This window comes from Parambassis ranga, chromosome 4 (assembly GCF_900634625.1).
Source record: "Parambassis ranga chromosome 4, fParRan2.1, whole genome shotgun sequence".
Taxonomy (NCBI): Eukaryota; Metazoa; Chordata; class Actinopteri; family Ambassidae; genus Parambassis; species Parambassis ranga.
The window spans coordinates 16,503,377-16,519,701 of NC_041025.1; the positions used below are offsets into that span (position 1 = coordinate 16,503,377).

The following is a 16,325-nucleotide window of genomic DNA, read 5'->3' on the forward strand; positions in this document are numbered from 1 at the left end:
TGATTTACAGCACCTCCACAGCATTCTCTAGACACTAAATTACCTGGATTATTGGGCCTTCATGATGTTTAGTGCACTGCTTTGCATTACTCTCAAAATCCTGATGGTGGTGGTGATTGCGCAATATATGATGATATAAGACATGCCAGCAAGTTGAAATTGGAATTATTGGATTGGACTAGATTTTATGGCTGTGATCTGTCTTAACAGATCCCAGTGCCAAGGTCCAAATTGGAAGGACTTGATATTATTGATATGCATATAAAATTATAGCATTTTGGACCACCTACAATACTGTGGGGGATATTTTTCTCTATTTTGAAATGTTGCAGCATTTGAGTGACTTTAGTGGTGGAGAGGACAAATATGTGGGCTCAAGCCGCCTTTTAAATCTTCTCATTTGCAGAAAATAAGTTTTTTTGAGACATGGAGATATATTAGACAGATGGTGATAAAAGTTTTGTTCAGTTACATCACTGGGTGGTGCAGCCTGTAGTGCTCATGCTTTATGTTGACCAGCCATAAATGGATATATAAATATGGACAAACAAGAGGCATGAAGTGTTAAAACACAACTGTTTAATGTTAGATGTCAAAAAAAGGATTGTAGGTTGTTGTCATGAAAATTATTTGTATCAGGACAACTCGTGTCAGTGTGCACAAAACAATGTGACTTTATGTGTTTGTAATGCAGTGGGTTGAGACTGGGTTGACAATTTACATGTGTCAGCTATATAAAATAATCAAAATTTTCCTAGAAACTGTTGGTCCCAGGCTGCAGTCATGTTTATTTCTCTGATGGATTTGGTCAGTTTAACATGGAGCTCTATGGGAACTGATTTATATTTGGAGCCAATATCAAGTGGCCATTTGTGGAATTGTAGCTTTCGGCACTTCTCTGTTGGAGTAATGTAAAGTAAATAAGCAAATAGAAACTGTATAAACAGTTGGTCTGGTCACAGGCGGTGTAAGAATATAAGTAGTGGTTTGATTTTGGGCACAGAGATATTTTGCTGTTGTTTAACCGGTTTTCCTACAATTAGACTTTAAACATATATCACTTCTTTTCTTGTAATACACATATATCCTCAATGGTAAGCCATGTATCATATTGCAGATTTAACACACAGCCTATAAAAACTAAATCAGTTTTTCTGTGTCCGTGGCATGCAGATTGTTTTAAGCCTTTATTGCACTGGCTGCGTGCTTGGTATTGTTGTCACGCAGCAGAATAAATTGGGGACCCATCAGACTTCTTACTTATTGTATTATGTAATGGATAAACACCTAAAGTGTGTCTTACTACAGTGCTGTATATTCCTTGATCCTGATCCCTTTGTTGTCTTTGTTGCCAGAATTTTATCCAAATTCTGATAGAGAACAGGGAACCAAATGAACCATAAATAGAAAATCCTCTGAGTCTAATGAAAAAGGCGCAGTGTTCGTTTTGACAAATCACTGATCCGGCTGGTTATAAATAAAAGGGAACACATCAAAATGGTCCAAAAAGAAGATGAGATGGCTGCAGAAAGGAAGAATATTTTACAGAGGCAATTTGCCAGTGGTTTTGTGTTTTCTGATTTACCGGTAACAAAAAATTCAGTGTCTGTGTGTGAAGCTTTAAGTATCGACACACCTGCCTGGGCCACCGTGTCCACTGTCCTAGTAACTGTACAGCACGACAGCCAGGTCACCCTGGCGCTTTCAGAGCTTCAGATAATCAATGGCCTCGCACAATGACACCAATGGAGGATTACGGGGACTCACTAAGCCTCTGTCAGGCAGCATACTGCATTGATTTTGTCATACTTGTAAATGGTTTATATTTCTGTGCTGGGGAGTACTGTTGCAATTTTCTGGCCTTGTTCGCTTTTCTTTAAGTATTGTACGGCTCATGTCTGTTGCACATTGTTGAATGCTAACCACCGTGGTGTTGATCACAAGCTTTGACAGTTCTTGTTTTTGTTGCTACTCATCTGTAAACATACTTTTGTGTGCAGCCTCCAGGTTATGGTTGTAGTATCAATGTTGCTGGTTGTGTTTAAATTAGGTTTGTTCAGTTAAGTTTTCTGAAGCAGAAGATTGTTGATAGTTTGGATATTTCACAAAGACAAGGGTATACACACATTCAAGCTATACACACACACAGCATGCACAGACATCCAGTCAAGGTCTACTAATACCCCCCCCAGCATGGTATCTAACATTTCATACAGTGATAAATGAACAGGGAAAAACCCTAGCATAACCCATCTCTTGATTCTCCATCTCAGGTCCTTCAGATTATTCAGGCAAGCCACAGAAAAGGGAAATAACTGTATAATTGGCACACATACGCAAGGACAGAAAATCAACATACTCCAGTCATATGAATGTGCTCATTATCATGCAGAATAAGGCTGGAAGAAGGGCATCCATCATCACAGAACACACTGTCACCTTGGTGTGCCTCTCTTACATCAGACAACGTCACATGTACAAATGCTCGCACAGATCCTCTTCTCGCCTCGCACAGATCTGTTGCATCCCACCTCATCCATCCATATTGACTCTCACAGGTTGGCAGATTCAAACAATCTGCTCGTGCTGTTTTCTCTTCATTAAAACCAAGCCTATCGCACAGAAATAATGAAGCATGCAGTGACGTCCACACTATCCTGAATAGGCCAAGCAGTGTCCATAGGATTAATTTGTCATTGTTGAGATGCCTGTTAATACCTTGGGGTTGGGCTGAGAAGCAGTCTTTACTGAGGTCGTCCGTTAGGAGCATCCCTAAGTGCAATTGGAAGTAAAGGTTTGAAGGCACTTTGCCAAGCTGTTCAGCTGGATACAGGCTGCAGCTCTGACTGACAGCTTATTCTTAAAGGCTCATTGTCAGGAATATAAATAGCCCCCATCTCACTTTCAAACATGGCTGGGCAATTTACTGCAGGCTGCAGGACTGACCCTTAGAGTGTGAGCTTTTCCCCATGTATCATATGCTTTTTATCAGATACAGCGTGGGTTATTTTTGCTTGTATATGTCAAAGGTTGATTTGCTCCAGCAAGTCAAGTTTACACAATACAATATTGAGCTTCATGTGTTATTGTGATTGGTTCTCCTGTTTTCTTGCCTCTGTTGTTTAGAGGAGCAGAATCCCTTCAAAAAACACCAGTGTGTTCAAACCACTGTGTGCACTTAGCCCTGTGAGCAGCAGAACAGCCAGCTCTGTTTGTCCTCAGCCTCTTAAAAGGGTCATTTTATTTTTGTTTACCCAGTTCGGGAATTAAGCATTGCTGTATTGATGTCCAGTAATTACAGGAATTGGTGACAGTGCTAGAATATTTTTTTTTCGGGCTGCTTTACATAACCAAACACTATTGTTTAACTCTTAATACATTAATTTCTTTCAAGGCTGGTTACTATAAGCAGGCTAAATACTTGAAGTACAGAAGGACTGGGCTGCTTTAGAATCCGGCCATATATAAAGCTGCCTCATGACACTGGCAAAGAGATTTACACCACATTTCAGCACATGAAAGGAGCCTCATTTTGCATTCACAGAACCTGCCTCCACCATTGAGTCTTTGAACTTCCATTAAGCCATTTATCACCATGCAGTGCAATTCATTTCATTTTCTAACATTGGGGACTGGTGCCCTCTCCCCTCCCCGACTCCGCCTCTGCATGTTGCTCTATGTAATGTGTGCACTAGCCAGGATGTCAGGGTAAACACTTCACCTTCACCACCTGTGAATATCAATTAAACATTGCTGATAATAGCATTTACATTATTTTTGATTGTCAGGTGTTTCTTGCTAATGTCTCTCATTGTGTTTTTTTTTCTTTCAGTTCCCCCATCTATCCACGAGATGAAGAGCCACGGTGTTGGCCTGGGACGCACAGCTCTGCTAAGGTGTGAGGCTGCTGCTGTGCCTTCGCCAGCATTTGAATGGTACAAGGGCGAGAAAAGGTGAGCCCACTTTGACTGTTTAAGCTCTCTTGTGACAGAATTTGCAGCACTATGTGTGTGGATGTTACAGCTTCATGGCTCCAATGTCAGCTGGAGGTACATTAGAAGCAAAGTGTTTTGGGGCATATTTCGAGTAAATACTAAACACATTTTTTATAACTGCACATACTAAGCATATTTACCTATTAGCACAGTTTTTGGCTGCTACCAGAGAGCAAAAATTGTGGAGAGAGATGGGAGGAGATGATGAATCAGTGTTCTTTCATTAAAACACAGGAAATGCTGATCAAGAGTATCTGAAGGGGGTAGCATTACCTGTTGACCCACTTTCATTTCTACCATCCTGCAGATTTCATCATAGCACAGAGAGCATCCTGCACTTTGTATACTAACCCTGTGATGTTACATAAAGTCCTGTGTTGGCAAAGATAACTATAATGGACTTGACAGCATGTTCTCTCTCTTATTTGTTGTTCAGCATCAGAGGTGTTTGAGTCAAACACAAATACAGGTTAAAGATTAGTTTATAATAATATCATAATATTGTTAAAATGCTATCATGTATTAAATCCATGCGATATGTACATAAATAGATTAAAATATTTTAATACATTAGTGTTAGCTTCACACACAGAGATGCAAAAGCACATACAAATGCCAAAAAAGTGTTGCAGCAATGAATGAAAGCTGCATCCAACAGTACCTGCTATGTAGTGTGATCAATACCATAGAGAATGACTGGGTTACATTAAGGTGCTGCTTTCAAGGATCAGTGGATGGACCTGAGTCATTGTTAATATGGCTCATTTCACTGTATTATTTCCTGCAATGACAAGTCAAAGGTTTAATTAAATCGAAAGTAAATGAATCCTAATTATATTTATAAATGCTGCTTTCAGGAAGTCTGCAGGGCAATTTTGATGTTAAGCATGTTTAATGTTCTACTTAAAACTGTAATCCTTCATGCTGACATCTGACGATACTGCTTGAGTTATGAGGTCATACCTAAACTTGATAGGAAAAAAAAGTGTTGTTTATTGCTGTTTCACACAGACAATGTATTTATTTGTTCTCTCATTTGTCTGGCCCCCGGGGAGATCCCACCGAAATGTTCCAGCAGGAGTCATTTTCGCCTTGTCCTCACCTTGCATGCTAATAAAATGTTTGCTGGCAACTGGCTTAAATCATTTGCGACACATACATCAATCAGTCTAGATTCAAGTGTCAGTTCTTGAATTTAAATACCAAATTACCCCCATTACCCATCATTTACCCACTCCTGGTGAGCACAATTTCAATCATCAGCTCACACTGTGCTAATTGTAATTATGGGGTGGATTCAATTTATTCAAATTGCTAAGGAGGCAAGTTGGCATGATTCTAGTCTTGACTTAATTCAAGGACTTGTTCTTTCTGTGACTTCTTACATGACTAAATGGTGATTTCTTCATTTACACCTCATTATGAACAGGACATTAATATAAGAACTTAAGCACAGAGCATGTGTAGCAGCTATACAACATTAACACAGACGTTTCCATTGCCCATTGACTGTGTCTGTGAAATGAAAGCTTTTTCTCATTTCAGCCGCAGCATTAGTGCTGTTCCCTCTTCCAGTTTGTCTCTATTGGAAATGGTGTGACGGTTTTGACAAGTAAATCTCTCTCTTGATGTGTCATGGCTTTCATTCTTGAATGGAAGTGGGTGAGTGTTTATGTGTGTGTGTGTCTGTGTGTGGAAGGGTGGGGAGGTTTCTTTCACCGTGACAGAGGGGAGCATTGACTAGTTTGATGTTGAACTTGTGAAGAGACAAGGCACACAGAGATTATTATCAGTGAATGTTCAGCTAACATGTGATGGAAATCGCTGTGGGAGGGGAACAACAGATTTTTCGGATATTTGCTGGACATAAGGTTGCACGTAGTGTTTCAGCTCTGATCGCCTCTCGAGCCAAGCTACAGATCATAGGGGGGGCCAGGGCAAGGCCAACATAGAAACCTCTCTGGAGGTTTGGATGGATTATAATGCCAAATATGGAACTGTAGCAGCCACAGCAATGAAAACAAACTGAGCTGTACTGTTTACAATAATCCCACAATCAGGATGCAAAGCATATGCTATTATACAGTGATTTTTAATCTCTTCAGGCTGTTAAAGATCATCGCAACCACCAAAGTAAACAATTAAACATTTGTCAATTTCTCAGCACAGATGCCAGGTACAACTCAAACAGGATTTATGATAATCCCCCCTGCACCTGCAATAAAACGATGAACAACATGTCAAGTGGCACCAGCTGGTTCACCTCTGGGTCATTTCTCTCTCCTCTCAGTCCTTCAGAGCGTCTCTCCAAGGCACACACAGCAGACCAAGGGATAAATAGATCTGTTGAAGAGGGTGATGAAGCACTCCGCAATCTGAAGATCCACTAAAGATGACAAACATTTGTTCCATCCTTGACTCATGCCACTTCCCATCACCGCCTGATGCTTTGTGTGCAGGTGACAAATTTGAGCTTCATCTGTTGATTGTGTTCTGTTTTCAGGATTATCAAGGGCCAAGGCATCGATATCAAGAGCCTCAGCTCCAGATCAGTCCTCACAGTGACCAACATGACAGAGGATCGTTACGGGAACTACACATGTGTCGCCTCCAACAAGCTAGGGACGGCTAATGCCAGTGTGCCTCTCATTCGTAAGTTGTCATTCTACCTGCTTGATGCTAACTGGAGTGGTGAAGTGTCAGAGGGTTGAAAGAGTGTTGTGGATGTCAGTGAGTGAGTTTCTGCCCTTAGAGGTGTTTTCATTTGTGCAGCAGCATTCCTTGTTAAAGGACAAAAAGCTAAAGCTTAACACAGTGCTGAAACTGGTAACTAGTAGAGCAGGCTTCCTATTACACAGTCATCAGTTTTGTGAATGAGCTGTCTGTTGTGTTTGCAAAGTCAGTGTGCTTGTGTGTGGGCGTGTATCTGCTACATCTGCATGTGTACCGGGCAAAAACACCACCCGAAAAGGAATTTTAGCTTTGAGGTAACAGCATTGCAATCACAAAGGCAGTTACACAGGTCAGTCATGTTAAGTTGAATGCCAAGTAGCAGCGTGACTCATACTTTAGAAAGGGTCTCAGTCAAGTCCTTCATAGTTTTAAAAGCCTAAAAGGCATCTCTTCTGAGTTCCAAGGAGGCCAAATAGGCTAAACGGCTAGTGCGTCAGTGACAAACCACACAATTATCCTGGTTAGAGTGGCATTCTTACAGAAATGAAAACAATTATGTAACAGCAGGATGTTTGCAAACATCACAAACTGAGACATCAGAAGTCAAGTTACACATTCATGAGACTGAAGACTCCAGAACTTGGCAGTAATTGTATGTTTTGCATGGTAAACAATAGAAATGCAGCATAAATAAGTGTTTATCAGGCCTTTTAGGTTTCCTCCATCAGAACTCCCTCATCTCCAGAAGCTATTTCACGGGAGGAAAAAAAGTATCTACTGTGCTGTCCTGAGCGGCCCTGAAGAACTGCAGTGCAGGGCTCGATTGGTTTGTTGGCTTATTATCGATTCAAGAAATGTTGTTTTCTTTCATCAACTTGTGGGCCTGGTGATTTTTACACTATTCCTTGTGCCAGCTCAGAGTTCCTGCAGTTGTTACAGAGTAAGCAAGTGCCTGGTTGATTTTAGTTTAGCCGTGTAGTGATGTGAATTTCCTCACTTTGCAGTTCAGCAGTTTTACCCTACTTTGTTTTTGCTAGACTCTTCTTCATGGGCACCCCGCCTGCATCACTATCACACACAAATGAGTGAGGTGTGGGGTTATTTTTTGTTATTATTATATTTCTTTTTTCATGCAGCTCTGTTGTCTGCCTGAACACAATCTGAGACCTTTGCAATGAAGGCTGGCAACTTCTTTGTGAATGCTGCCTATTCTCTAGTCAGATTAGCAGTAAAAACAAACATGACACAATAGGTATTGACCATTGTGGGAATGAACGGAGAGAAAGCACACAAAAATAGACCATAACCTTATAATGGCACAGCTGAAGGAAAACTACTGAGTGCATTATGAACTTGAGAGGTAATTAATGTCCTGACCAGACAGACTAACTGGTTATTTTGGTGTCTATTTGAAGTTCTTTATTGATTTTTATAGTATCCAGTAACTGGCCAGTTTAGTATGGGATGCTGTCAGAATACCATACGCAAGATTTTTCTGTTTGTGGCTGCAGAATTTTATCATAATTGTATCATATTTAATGAACAGAAACCTTACATAAATCAAGGCAGCCCAGCGACCACACACCCTCCAGTGAAGTGGCTTTTTTTTTATTCCTGAAGGAACATTTTCCTTGTGACCTATCTGTCTACATAGATTCAGGACCTTGTTCAGAGTCCTGTGTTGTACTTTTGGGTTGGAGTTTGGTGTTCCTGCTCTCCTGAGCTTTTCTGTTATTTGTCCACCTGCTGTACCTGCCGAGAAGCAAGAAAGAAAAAATGACAGCATAGGGCTGGGAACAATATTCCCCCAATGTTTTGGAGTGAGAATGGGTGGAAAAACCTTTTTAATGTATTCAGTGATGAAATATGAACAGGTAAATTAAATTATTCACTAGTTTGCGCAGCACTCTCTGATGATAACATTGTCCCTAGCAGGCCAGAGACTCAGAATACAAAAAGATATTTCTGTAGAGTTGGTAATTGTCAAAGGAGCACTCCACTCTCCTGTTTGTGTATGCACAAAGAACATCAAAGGCTTGTTTCAGATTCTCAAATGGATGATCTTAATGTGACACTAGCAGGGCCTCAAAGGCAGAGCGGCAAAGAAACCCTCAGAATAGACAGAGGAGGCAGCTTCCTGAGCTGCCACCCCCAACTTCTCTCCCTCTCTCCCTCTCTCTCTTCCATTCCGCCTCTTTATCTCTTTGTCTGCTTTTCTATCGTGGCTTTGTCTGTCTGGTGCTCTTATCTCATTCTCTTACCCTCTCACTCTTTTTCCTTCTCTCTCTTGTCGCTCAATCTTCCTCTCTATCATTTTCATGTGCGCACAAACACAGGCGGCCTTGTCCCTCCCTTTTTTTTTCTCTCTCATGATCTCCACTAATGGAAGAGAGACCATTTCTGCTGTCGCTCTTAATGAGAAATGGCAAGCAGTCGCCGCAGCGCACCTCACCGCTACACTGACGCAAATATCCAAACCCAGAGGTTGGATTTCACCACGGGTGACTTTGGATTGCTATTTTGGAACCAGTCGATAACTATTGATGAGCAAGATGTGAAGGGGGAAAGGGGCATGCATATTTGATAGAGCATCATATCTTGAGGAGAATTTTAAGCAGGGACACAGTGTGGGTGGTGTGTGAAGAAAAAAATGAGTGTTTATGCACATATACACCATTTTTTTATTGTTATTATTATATATACGGGTTAAGTAGCAGTGCATGAATTGATAAAGTCAAGTAAGGCTCATTACCATTCAGAATGCCTTTTTGAACTGCTATGCCTACGGGGAGAGATCCAAAATACTAAGCTTTATTCCATTACTCTTGTGACGGGATTTTTGAGTTGAAAGGTCCTTATCCTTCAGCGGCATAAACCCCTTTCTGTCTTAACCTAGCAGAGTCACTTTGAATCAGTCCTGGAAAAGTCTTGCCATTATCGCTGATGAGATGAACTGTGACTCTAGAAAGCCTGCTTCCAGGGAAAGTAAACACATTTGCCTTCAGTTCAGAGCAGTCACCGCAACAAGAGCTAGATGGGTTCTGTTACAAAGCAAACACAGAATTTGAATTCTGGCTTTGTGCTGGTGTTGACACGACAGATTCTAATTTCTGTAATTTTTAGAAAAATGAGCTTGATGCCAGTGTCCTCGCTGTCTGTTGTTTCCAACCATTTTGCGCTGCTAAACCATTAGTCAGGGATTGTGATCTCTTTCAGCTAAGTGCCACTTTAAGCTGTGTTTTAAAAGCGGTGCTAATACACACGAACAGAGTTCTTTGGAGCAGAAAGAAAGCATGCAGTCTTTGTCAGTACGTGTTAGAGAGCTCTGTGCGTCTGTGTGTGTGTTTGAGTGTAAATCTTTTCATACTTGTTGAATAACACAATACACAGTGTCATCAGTGAATGAACCAATGACTCCCAGTTCAGTGGAGCTAAAGTGGAAAAGCACTCGTCACAATTGTCTGTGCTTCTAAACAATTGTGAAGTTACAAAGGTGTAATGGATTGAACTGGATAATAGGTGTAAATGAAGCACATGAATGCTCAAAAATAACTTCTTGTGTATGTTGGCAAATGGTATAGTTGTTTTATTAGAGCTCCAGCAGAGCATAGACACAGGTGTAGTTTGTGCCGTGATTCGTTGTCACTCAGATTTAATCACAAGATGAAACTTTTTAGCTTCACTGTTTTTTCTGTGGATCAAATCAAACCTCAAAGAGCATACGATGGAAAAGTAATCACAACTAATGAGGTATCAGCTTTTGGAGAAAATTACAGCGTAATTGTGTTTTTTTTTCGTCAGTTACTATCAGGATTATCATTATTAACAGTTTTCCAAAATAACAACTGTCAGGTTGAAACAAAACCTGCAGAGTTTTGGACTGGATCAATACACTTGTTCAAGGGGATCATCAACTTCATGCTCTGATTGTTTTTGTTTTGAGTAAACTAAAAAAAGTCAATGCATATTTAGGGATTTTGCCATTCTCATTTGCCAACACCGTCCACACTGACAGTTGTCGCTTTTCATATCAGACAATTTAATAAAAGAGTAAATGTGTCCTCGCTTTCCTGCTGCTGTGCTTCTATTCACTGTGTAGGTTCAGTCCAGGTTGTGTTTCCTTGGCAATGCCAGATAGCTATGCTGCTCATTTGTGGATATTTCTGCATTTAGTTTCACTGCTGTGCTGATGATAAATTTGTTTTGATTTGAGAATTAATGACATTTATAGCATCTGCATGCTTGCAGGTGATGATGCTGCTGGCTGCTCAGTTTGCTATGCTGCCATATAAATGTATTTATTCATTGCACTGCAGTGGCATCATTAAAGAATATGTTCCTGCAGCAGACCAATGGTCACCTTACTGTCCAAAGTTATATTTAGAATCCTTTTGTGTGGGCTAAAGAAGTCTGTTACACTTGGAGGGGCTTCTTAAGTCTTTTAATGCTGCTTAATTGTTCCCTTAGCGTTGCTTTGAGAGAGGGGAGATGCATAAAGCATGTATTTCTAGTTACATTTCCATTCCTGCTAATAATATCTTGCTTTACGTTCATTTGAGATTAATCAATACTATTGAGTTACATCTCAGATGAGAAGGCACCACTGCATTCAGTGTAATTTGTAACATGCATCTCATAAGTAAGGTTCTTTACAGACTGTTTCCCTTGAATCTGAAATAATGCTATTAACCTGCTGCATGTTTATTTAGGGAAGCCAGGATGTTGTCTAAACTCCATCTCTGATGAGAAGGGCTTTGCCAGCATGCTCGTTGCAGTAATTTAGTTTTTGGAGGGATTAACTACATATCTCAGCAAAATCCTCATCACAGCTCAGGCTTCCTCAAACAGCTACCTCTGTAACAGTAGCAGTATAACATGCTGCAGTACATATTCACCTCTCTCTGAAAGGCTTGCTATTTTGAGCGACAATTGACACCATGACAATTATGGCAACATAAAGTCAGTCACTGGACATTTTCAACCCAACTAATTTTTTGTAACAGTGGCAGCAGTGGAAGCTGTTATATCTACAAAGTGTTTTATTTTTTTTAGTAATGCTACTATGCTCTGTCTTTAACCATGCTTATTGGGTTAATTTATCGTGCTGTAATAACTGTCATGATAACTGTGACATACACCAGCTATCTTTAGCTCTATAAATTGGCGTCATCATTTATGATCAATGCACTGCTTAGATGATGAATGATAATGATGAAGGACTATGCTATTGATTTCACACACCACTATGTAAAAGTGTACTGGAGGAACTATCACAATAAGACACATCGAGACAGGTATAAGGCTTAGTTGGCACCAGCTAGTAATAGTTGCACCATTGAGTCAAATTAATTCAGTTGCATAGCATGCATATTATAAACTGAGACTGATCAATGTCCTCATGACAGCTTAACACTGGCTCTGTAAGCAGAATCTTCATTGGTATCGCCCTCAAACAGTGGAGTGATTTAAGGAAAATCTATCTGCATTTCATTTTCTATAAACGTCACCTCTTTGACACAAGTGTCTCTGTTTGAATAGTTCATAAAAGTTAATGAAGCATTGTCACAGAACAAGAGAATGCAAAAGAAAAACAAACAATTACGAAAGCATCATAGCAGGTTGTTACTGTGACAATCTATTCTGGCACAGAAATACAGTATGCACACCACACACACACACACAGCACACTTTATGATTTCAGCTGAGGTATAACAATCACCAAGCTGGCAATCCCTATTTCAACTTCCCATTTCATGTGCTAGATGGAAGTGAACTTCGATGAAAAGACTGAGGCTGTTCACTCCAATTTTCTGAGGAGTCCTCCAGCTTAATTGGTCAAGCTCTTATCCCCCAGCCCACCTCGGCTTAGCCCTGGAGGAGATTTTCTCCGCCTGTACCTCTGCCTTCATTTCCTCCTCTCTCCCCTCTCCCCTTCTTCCTCCCCTCCCCTCCCCTCCTGAGCAGTAATCGGAAGAGACTGATGGGGGAGAAAAAGAGTTACTCTCTCTCTCTTTTTCTCCATCACCACTCATCCTCCCTCAGGCAGGAGAGACACTGCAGGCTAGTTGGTTAATGAATGTTGTGTTCATTTGTCACGCTTATCAATCACTGCATGTGTAGGTGTCATTTTGACATGTCTCCTCATCTGCCATTGTTGTTGATGATGTTGTTTGTTCCCACACCGTGTGATTGTACCTGAGTCATAGAGCAGAGATGCTGCAAAATGAGAGCCAAAGGTGAAACCTGAAATGTGGGTGTGTGACAGCAGGGGAATAATACTGAGTCCGTGTGCTGTAATGATGGCAGCATAACAGGTTTTAGCAAGTTTTATTCACCCTTAGTTAAAATGACTCCTGTTTGGCTGTAGTAATAGCTGTAGCAATATTCTGAGGCTGATTGTTTTGCATTATATAGGCTGTTAAGGTGCACAAAAATATTTTTGACACATTGTTTTAGTGGTTTTCATTTTCACACACTCGCATATCAAAATATGGGGAATAAATTGAACATGATGAGGTTATCATATCCTTTCTTTTCCCCAAAAGCACCCTCACAGTGTTGTACCATTTACCTATCATTTGAATGTCTGCATTTCCATATTTAGGCAATCAGAGAAGCCATTAACATTTTTCCAATGCAACACAAAACATTTGGCGCCGAAGCAGAATGTTCATCCTGACGCCCAGCGGGCAGTGGACTTTCATACGCACCCACATCTACCATACCCACCCACCCTGTCGACTCCCCATAGGAGCCAAGATGCACCATGAGGGATGCTCATCCCTGGATGACTGATCCCAGTGTGCGCCCACAGGATGATACATACCCTGGCCAACATTAAAACTGACGTAGGATGAATAAATAATTAGCTGGCCCACAATGAGAGCAGCTTTTACCGACTGTTCCATCACCAAGGAGGACGATGTTTAAACATAGCCAGTCCACACAAGAAGTGCGTCTGCATAACACTCAAATGGAGCAGAGAAGATGAATAGAACACCCTGTAGTGGCTCAGAAAATACAGTCAAACTTTCATACTCATAGTTTCTTTAAACTGTGATTTTTACAGCACAGTATCTTATGTATGGATTTGTTATTAGTGTTAATTTCTTAGCAGAATTTTAACTTTCAAATGTTACTAAATGTCTCTATACACGACCCTTGTACATTGCATTGCAAGACCAGCCATGCGTGTGTTGTATGGGCTAACTCCAAGTCACACAAGTCTTCTTGTGTTACAGCAAGCTTAGGGTTGACTGTTCAGTACTAGTCCTCACCTGAAGTGCACAGAAAAAGGTTAAACAGAGTAGGGATGATTGGAACCACTTTCAGAGATGCTAAAGAGTGATTAGCTCATCTGCAAGTCTGTCATGTGATGTCGCTGCATCATAGGGTGCATGGGAGATCTTCATCATCATCTTTAGTTCAGTATTTTATTGTCTGGATAGACCCCACAAGAAATAGAACAGGAAAAAAACCATGGCACATGAAGTCAGAGAGTGGAGTTCCAGAAATCAGTATGTATCTGTAGGTATTTACCTAGAGAAGCTTGAAGCAAGGCGTCTGGACTTGTAGACTTTTCTTGAAGACGTTTCACTGCTCATCCAATCAGCTTCATCAGTTCTAACTCTTTGGTGGGGAAACATGGTTTATAAGTGGTGGAGACCTCAGTGGGTGGGTCTGGGTAAAACTCTGTATTTAACCGACTATATGGTGCACCGGACCTCCAGGTTTACACAGCTTAGTCTCATATCCATTGTCTTTTAATGAAAACCAGTCCTAAGTGTTTAAGAGAAAGGAAAGAAGATAATTCACACCCCTATTTCTCCTAACACTGTAACCATCTGAGTGGCAACCTTGCCTGCAGACCGAAAGTCACTCACTTTAAGTATTAACTTTTTACTATCCTTGTAATGAGCTGAAAGTTCTGAGCTAGGCCCCACATGAACTCTGCTTCCTACAAATCATGTTAGATAAATCTCTTGCATTAAGAACAAAGAGAATAGCAATCCATGAAATGAAATGACTGTGAAAACTAATATGTTTTATCTTGAAGATGTAGCAGGCTGTGCAAAAGGCCGACTGGCATTTACAGTATGCGAAATGATGCGTCGCTCACCCCGGATGGGAGAAAGGGTCCGAGTCAGTGTGGAGCTAGGAGGGAGAGATTGCATGTCAAAAAGATATGTTCCACCGTAATGGAGGAGTGTCTGAGAGCTCATGAAATGATTCACTGGTGAATTCGTGCTGGAGTATTAATCAGATAGCACCCGCCTGTCCGTTTGAAGAAAGAACTGAAAAGAAACTGTCTTCACATATCGGCTCCCCCAGGAGTCCTTAAAGCGGAAACATTTTTGGAAGAAAAGATGAATTCGACCATTTCCTCACCAATATTCCAGGGGAAAAGGCATATCGTTTCACATATGAATACTGATTCCTACACAATTTCCCCTTCAAATAGAGTGATGAAATCAAATGAAAGCAAATGTTTTATTGTTGTCGGCATAACAGCACCCTGTTTAACAGCAACACAGCCATTACATGGTTGTTAGAGCGTCAGAAAAGTGACACAGAGAGCACAAATTGAGAGCATGGTGTGGACCCCCCTTTAGCCCTGCAATTGAAGTGGCCATATTGAGTTTCCATGTAAATGGATTAAAATGGAGAGTCTAAGCAGACTCCTGCTATACTATTGCATGGCCTAGATACAGCAGCTCAGTGCAGCAACATAAAGAAGTATTCTTTTCTGTGGGACTATGTGTGAGGTGGCTGCTGCGGTTTCACTTGTGACAGATAAGCTCCTCCTCCGCCATGAAGCCTTTTGGAAGAAAGTGGCTTATACCTTTGTGGGAAGTATAAATAGTTTTATAGCTTTGAGTCGCACTGTTCATGTGCCAAAATCACAAGGCTGAAAAAAAACTCATCATGGAGCTCTCAGCGGTGCAGATTCAGCTCTCAATTGAGTCACTACATAAAGATGATCACAGCTTATTACAAATTAAGTGCTTGTTTGCCAAACAGGAAGCTATGTTGTGTATCTGTCATAAGCTACAGGTCAGAATGGCATTTGTAAAGTTGTGGGACATCCTCAGGAAGGTCTTTGATGCAGAAGTGTAAGATCTGTGACATTTTACACATATGCTTATAAAGTTAAAAAAAAAAACTCAGCAGTAGTTTTCATTTGCTGGACTGAACATTTCTGGATGTCGTAATATTCCATCTCCAAAATGCCACCAGTGGCTCAGCCTGAAATGAGTTCATAAGGTAATCAGATTGAGACTCTGGGTTCCCTCCTCAGAGGGATCAAACACAGACTAAAAGTTCCCCTTTTTCCCTCTCATTCTTTAGTCAGTTCATACAACCTTAAAATGAGGACAAAGTCAGCAAAACTGTGCTATAATCTGCAGAGAAGGAAGATAAAATTAAAGCGATGTGAAGTACCCGGCAGCAGGTGAAGATGAAATTATGGGTGCTACCTGAGCATGGTGTGATCCTGCACCATAAAAGCGATGGGTTTTCACTTGGTCATAAAAAAAAATCCTTTCAGAGTTCTGAAGCTGTTGCCTGTGTTCTTCTTAATTTATTTTTTTTCCCCTTAGCAGAAACCCATGTAAATCCAAGGATATAGGGGGATCAAACAGGTTGTTTATGAGCATG

At 40.8% G+C, this 16,325-nt stretch overlaps 1 protein-coding gene across 2 annotated transcripts in view; it reads left to right on the forward strand.

The window, feature by feature from the left end:
• Positions 1-16,325, forward strand: part of negr1 (neuronal growth regulator 1) — a 127,163-nt gene that overhangs the window by 81,201 nt on the left and 29,637 nt on the right. For both annotated transcript variants that reach the window (XM_028404415.1, XM_028404416.1), the window contains exons 5-6: positions 3,833-3,953; positions 6,499-6,647. In XM_028404415.1, the coding sequence (XP_028260216.1) occupies positions 3,833-3,953; positions 6,499-6,647 (270 nt within the window). The remainder of the gene's footprint in view (positions 1-3,832; positions 3,954-6,498; positions 6,648-16,325) is intronic.